Here is a 6981-nt window from a genome sequence, read left to right as displayed (position 1 = left end):
TTAAAAGGAAGGAAACTATGTGTAAGTTAACTTTTGTTTTTCTCTTTACGTAAACTGACTCAGAAAGGTCAAAAGTCAAAGTAGGCTGGGATTGACTTTTTTCAATGTATAAGCCTGTTGTTATATACTCTGACTTTAATTTGTAGTTAACGCTCTGTACCATATGGCTTCCCTCGTATTATCTAAGCGTCTTTCACACTGACTTTCTTCCTCCCTCCTTCCCTCCATGTGTTCACCTCTCCTCGCCCTCTCTCAGCTCCTCTCGGTAGGATGATGAGGCGTATGCGCAGTCGCTCCAGGACAATCTGTCTGTCCTTGGCCTTCATCACCGTTTTCCTCTACCTCCTGCTGGCGCTTGTCTCTCTTCCCATCCACCACCAGCCCTGCGACCCCCCGCTGCCGCCGAGGACGCACGTCCTGCGAGACCTGGCACGCGCCGACCACGCCTCTGTGGGGCCGAGTGGTCCGACCGATCCCGCACACAGAGATTCTTCCAGTAAGGGTGCCAATAAGGATGCCAAAGGCCGTGTGCGAACACTTTCTGACGGGCTCTCATCAGCGTCACAGGGTAAAATGAACATGCCAGGCGGTGTGCGGCGCCACGGCACCGACCGGGCAGAATCTGTGGCGTCTGGGCTGTCGAAGCTGGAGGCATTGTTTGACCATCCCCTTTACAATATGCCCAGCCCGCCTATCCCCGAGGAAGACTGGCTCCTGAAAGTGAAACCGAAGATCAAGGCGAGTGAGAAGAGCTCCCAGATGTGGTCAGTATCTACAATACAGTTAATGTGCAGAAAGTCTTTATGTGTGTGTGTGAGACTTCTCCTCTCACATAATGTCACAATCAAAACAAAACAAAACAAACCTTCCCGTAACCCCTTCACCTCGAGCAAACACAATCGTATTTGCTTCATCTGAAGTCTTTTTCAGCATTTCAGTTCCCCTCAGCTGCTGTAGTCAAGTCAATAAAACGTGACGCCTGCGAGGGTTATCATACTCGACACCTCGCTACCCAGACGCAACACATCCGCTCAATAGGAATCTGAAGCAAATAAAAGCCGAAGGCGAAAAACACTTAATGGACGACGGTACGCAGAATTCTGCTCGTATTACACTCATGCAAGATTTCCAGCAGATGGGTCGGACAGCAGGGAGCAGACGTGGTCTCCTGTTTGTATTCGTCACAACGCGTGTTACTATAGGTTTCTGCGGGGTCTCTGCAAGTATGCTCGGAGCTTCTGTATGCTTGTCGCTCGATGTGTTTCCGCGCCGCATTTGCAGACGCTAGAAAATATGAGCGACCTCGCCGGAATGCTCCGTAATGTTCTGTGGCATCTTTCCCCGCTGGCCTTATACCCTCGACGACCGATCTGCAGCTCCGGTTGAAAGTGGAAAATGTTGCATTCCTCCATCGGTCTTGATCTTTGTACTCGTATTATCTGAAAAGTTTCCAACAATGTTCAAACCCAGATGAAATCGGTAAGTTTACTCAAGGTGACGCGTTTCATTTCGTCGCCTGTCGCTAAAACTTCAGGAAAAAAACATCAGATGGTTCTTGAGAGAGTGAGCGACTAAACACAAAGTGGATACAAGTTTTAGAAGTATCTCTTCCTTTTTTTTTTTTTTTACATTTCTGTCTGAGTCACACAGATTTTCATCAATAGTGGTTGTTTAATACAGAAGACAACAAATCCCATGAAGCTACTTGTGTCTTTAGTTTGAAGGGAGAGACTCCTCAAGGCAGAAGTGACACGCTGTGCGTTTGAAGCTGGAACTAACTTTCTAAAGCGATTCATTATTGTTTTGTCTGTAAAATTTCAGAGCACAGTAAAAATTATCGCCATCGAGAACCTAAGATGGCGTTTCCAAATGACCGGCAGTCCAAAACAGAAAGAGATGGTGCAAGTTTCACACTTAGAAGCTTTAGAAAGTGATTTTCCTGGAAACATGATCAACCATCGTCAAAAAGAGTTTCTGATTCTTATTTTTCGGTCTTTTTCTGTTAATGTGTTGGTGATGCTGCTGAACAAATCATCGATTCTTTGTTTAGCTGAGGCATCTCTGGTGCCTGTCTCTCAATTAAATCAGAGAAAAGTACATAATGCAGACACATTCTCCTCCGTCTCTCTCTCTGTCTCTCCAGGGTGAGTGCTAGCAAGGAAGGCTACGAGGACGTCCGGTGGAACAGCAGCAGTACCAGCCATCCTCCCTGGCTGCGCTTCCACCTGGGCATCTCCCGCTGGCAGCTGTACCCCCGTCGCGACCCCAACATGGATCCTCTGACCGAGCAGCTCGCCACGCAGCGCATCGTCAGCGCAGGTGTGACACCAGATCTCTGAGCCCGGGGGTGGATGTGATGTGTGCTCGTGCAGTTTTGAGCACGGAGCCGGACGCTCGCCTTACAGAAGGAGGTGTCAGACGATCAAACGAGAGCGGACAGGAGGATCTGAGTCGGTTGCGAGGGGGTGACTCAGTTTGCTTCTTGATGTAATAAGTGAGAGACTTTGGTCGGGCTCAAAAACAAGATGCGGTGAAAAGCAGTCGATCTATCAGAGCCGGGACTCATTTTTGCCTCCAGGTTGAAACCTCTCAGTGGAGAAGGTGGGCCGGCTTCAGGGAGCGAGAGAGAGGGCAGATGAAGGGAAAGCTTGTTAAGAGCGTGCGACACCTGAGGTTTAGGGTTCGACTTTCAAATGTAGATTCGCTTCTTGCTTCTCTTGAAATGAAAGCTGCTGTGAACCTTTGAAGGGCCTTGGGGGCTCAGCAGCGGACGGAGATGAATGTACTGTATGAATCACTGGCCAGGGAGCAAACATCTCGGTGTCAGTCAATCAGCCACGTCTCTCCACGCTAACTTCTTCCACTGGTCTGGTTTAATTAAAGCCGCGACGAGTAAATGTCCTCTTTGGCTGATTCTGGCAGCCGTCGTGGACAAAGGTGTGGCGTTGCGGTGTGAACGTATCACCGCCCCCTGTGATAAAACAGCTCTTGATCTGGCGAGCTCGTGCAATTTTAATGCTATTCTTCATTTTCAAAGGATAAATTCAGCCAAAAATGAAAGTTGGGTCAGCATCTACTCACCCTCATGCTGGCGGAAAAGTTTGGGAGAAGTTTCACAAAACATTTCTGGAGCTTCGCAGCAGAATGGCATTGCGGCATTATCCTAAACAACTGAAGTGAAAAAACTTGTTTTAAAACTCCACACAGCTCGCCCAGTGTAACTAAATTGTCTGAAAGCTCTGAGATACTAAATCGATTTGAAAAGATTATTTTTTTTTTTATTTACACTGAAGCTCGTGCACCCACTTCTGACGCTTTAGGCTGAGCAGCTACTGTGAAAAGTTTGGCTCAGAGAGGGCGTTAACAGATAGAAAGTAGAATGGAAAAATAATCAGAACTCAGACTTCAGAATGTCTTGAGAACATCTCAAACTAGTCTCGAGTACACACAAGGTTTCCACACAGCCTTGACTCAACACACGGCGAGTAATAAAGACAGGAAGCAGTTTTTTTTTGGGGGGGGGGGGGGGGGGGGGGGGGTTCGAATCTTCACTCAACCTTGACAAACTGCACGTAATTTGAAAAGCACGAGGCCTCACATTCTAATCATTTCTTTTTCCCAATTTCCACTTCCAGTAACAAAACAGCAGGACAAACAGTTCATTTCTCGCCGTGTTTTTTTCGCCGATGCAAATGTGGTTCATCGCTTTGATTAATTCTTTTTGATATTAAACTTCAAAGCGAGCTTACAGAAAAGACTGAGTGCGTGCCTGTTACAGCCCGGCGTGACAGTGACTGTAATCACAACAGATCAAGGACGGTAAGAATGTGCAACAACAAACGGGAGCTTGTTAAGCAGCCGGGGCTTTGTCTTAATAACCGAAGGTAGAGATAAAGAGATACATTTATATATATATGTGGCAGAAAATATATAAATGGACTTGAAGAAACATTTAGAATACGTCGTTCTGATTAATTGTACCTAATGTCTCTGGTAATACCATGTTAGAGGGTGAAGGCTGAGTGACACGTGAATGAATGCAAGTAATGCATTGTGTGTGTGTGTGTGTGTGTGTGTGTGTGTGTGTGTGTGTGAGATGACACATGGGTGTGAGCGAACTGTGTTATGTCGCGATGACGCACATATATTCATTGTTATATTTTGCTCTGTGTGTGTGTGTGTGTGTGTGTGTGTGTGTGTGCGCCCCATTAAAGGCCAGCATGTTTGGTCACAGCACGGTGTGTGACATGTGTGTGTTGGTGTGTGTGTGTGTGTGCGAACTGTGTGTGCTTTGTTGCTATGGAAACGTTCTCGCCATTGTTTTCCAGTGCAGAAGTCTGGGGGGACGCAACTGAAGCTGGTGATGTCATTTCCTAACTACGGACAAGCCATGTTCAAACCCATGAAGTGAGTCGCATGTGGCAAATCCATCACAGTGGATAAAACGCAAATAAGATCCTGGAAAGAGGGAATCGATTCAGTAAATCTAGAGGGGGGATGCATAGAAAAGGGCATTTTTAATCCTTCAGACAACTGAGAAAGGTCGCGAGTGAGTAAATATTAGAAAGGACCGTGTCAAATATTTCCTTATGCCCAAGTTGGTGTTTGGTTTTAATGGAGAACAGAAACTTCCACAGCCTGTGTGTGCTTGTTCAAAGCAAGAGAGCAAATAAAAGAGGCTTGTATGAATTTAATTAACGCATTATATGCTACAGTTTGACTTTCTCTCTCTGGCAGGCAGGAGAGGGACGAGGAAACCAACTATAACCTCTACTACTTCTCTGACTTTGAGAGACATAACGCTGAAATCGCAGCTTTTCACTTGGACAGGTACCAAGTCCAGTTTTTTTCTACAAGTGCAACACTGCTAGAGTTTGCCACAGTGAGCGTAACGCTGGAGGAAATGGCCACAGAGGGAAAACACGTTACGTAACTCTGAATCGTATTTTCTTCTCTACTCCCTTCCCATTCTCTTTTGCGTTTGTCTTCCTTTCCTTCTTCCCTTCCCCGACGCTCCCTGCAGGATTCTGGGCTACAGGAGAATCCCGCCGGCGGTGGGGAGGCTGGTGGACGTGGTCGAGGAGATCAAACGTGTCACCACCGACCGCAAGGTGGCTCGAACCTTTTTCACTTCCCCTGGTACCCGCTCACACGAGCCTCCATTATTCTTTCAGCCTGCCTAAAATGCCCCGGTTGCTTGTCAGCCGTTTCTGAAAATCTCTTTGATTTGCTTTCCTTTTTTCCAATTCTCTCTGGTCACAACCACCCACAAACTCTTTTATCCAAATGTTTTCTCATTTTCATTTCCTTCCCTTCCCTCCTCTCCTCTCCTCTCCTCTCCTCTCCTCCCCTGCTCTGTGCTCCTCTGGCTCCTCCTAGTGGGTAACGTATGTTTCTACGGCCAGTGCTCCTACTACTGTTCCACTGAGCACGCCGTCTGCGGTCGGCCCAGAAAGCTGGAGGCCTCCCTGGCTGTCATGCTGCCCGATCTCTCCCTGGCGTCCCGCAGGTCCTGGAGATCCCCTTGGAGACGCTCCTACAGCCGCAGCAAACTGGCAAAGTCAGTGGGTGTATCTGTCTTTAGTTATAGAGGAACTAGTGTGCTGGATGAGATGAAGTGATTCAACATATTCAGCTCTCAAAACTTACAAAAAAAACATCCAAATGTCTGTATGTGAGACCAGAACAACAGCTACAGAGGTGTTACAATCTATCACTGATTAATTGATGTCTGTCTGTTTCAGGTGGGAGTCAGAACCAGACTACTGCTCGACAGTGAAAAAGACCCCGCCTTACGACAAAGGCACACGACTGGTGGACTTCATAGATCTGGTCGTACTGGACTTCTTGATGAGTAGGTTTATACCGTGTGCAGTGTTTTGTGAGAGGTCAGAATCAAACAGACTCTTTATAAAGTCGGTTAGGGACGAGTTAATGAAGTTGTTACCTGCGGCTCGGCACACAGCAGGAGAGTCGTGACTTGAGTTTGGATTCTTGCTGAATCCTCTTTGATGTTGATGACGTACAAAATGCACCCTGCGGAGAAGGTCGAAAAAAAGGCTGAAGAGTTAAATGTGAATGTTCAGGTGTTATTGAGTTTAATGCCAGAAGATGATGTGCTTGTTTAAAAACTCAGCAACACAAAAGCCATGAACTATTTCAATTGGTGAGGCAGCTCACACATTGAAGCTACACTTTCACCTCTCCAAGGTTGTACACGGGCAGCGGAGGAGACGTTATTGAGGAACTTAATATTGGAGTTACAGGTGTTACAGCGCAGCTGGTGACCCATTGGTTAGTGTGACCTGCAGTGTTAGATGAAGATCCTTTAAAAGTATCAACACCACGTCATAAAAATACAGAAAAATCCTGCACTTAAAATCTTACTTGGATAAAAGCAAGAAAATTGACTTAAAATAATAGAATGAAAGTACCGATTTAGCAGAAAATTGCTCTGTGACTGATTTATACAAAGAAATTACCAAAGCAAATGATTTATACAGATAAGTCAACACATAAGCAACTATAAAATATCAACCACAGCTCATGGTTATTACTCCATTCAGCCTACTTTATATACATTTGGTACAACTCTTTATAATAACCATCGTTAATACATTTTAAAGTTAATAATAGTTAGTTCACTGTGAACAAACAACAAATTGCTTTTAAAAACATGTATTAAGCAGCTGTTTATTGCTTAATTGTTGTTGTTGTTAAGAGCACATTTAACATGGTTAATCAATACTGCATAATTCATCTATAAGCATCATTCGGATGGCCATTATCTTTACAACTGCTAAATAAATCTTGTATAAGGCATTTTTTTGTATGGTTACAGTGAAATAACTATTAACTAAAGTTTGAAGACACTCAATCTTAACACCACTGATCTTATATCACTGCGTTTAACTATGTTTGCTATAGTTATTAGTTATTTTTATGTGAATTTTTAATTATGTCCTGCCAAGGGACTGCAGA

General features: G+C 45.3%; 1 protein-coding gene across 1 annotated transcript in view; it reads left to right on the top strand.

The window, feature by feature from the left end:
* Positions 1–270: 270 nt before the first annotated feature.
* Positions 271–6981, top strand: part of baiap2l2b (BAR/IMD domain containing adaptor protein 2 like 2b) — a 44313-nt gene continuing 37602 nt past the window's right edge. Inside the window, exons 1-8 of the mRNA XM_030429736.1 lie at positions 271–764; positions 2144–2319; positions 2373–2473; positions 4530–4549; positions 4738–4830; positions 5024–5139; positions 5380–5560; positions 5745–5854. Of these exons, the coding sequence (XP_030285596.1) occupies positions 271–764; positions 2144–2319; positions 2373–2473; positions 4530–4549; positions 4738–4830; positions 5024–5139; positions 5380–5560; positions 5745–5854 (1291 nt within the window). The remainder of the gene's footprint in view (positions 765–2143; positions 2320–2372; positions 2474–4529; positions 4550–4737; positions 4831–5023; positions 5140–5379; positions 5561–5744; positions 5855–6981) is intronic.

Source organism: Sparus aurata, chromosome 1, assembly GCF_900880675.1.
Source record: "Sparus aurata chromosome 1, fSpaAur1.1, whole genome shotgun sequence".
Lineage (NCBI taxonomy): Eukaryota > Metazoa > Chordata > Actinopteri > Spariformes > Sparidae > Sparus > Sparus aurata.
This window is presented reverse-complemented; position numbering and strand designations above follow the sequence as displayed.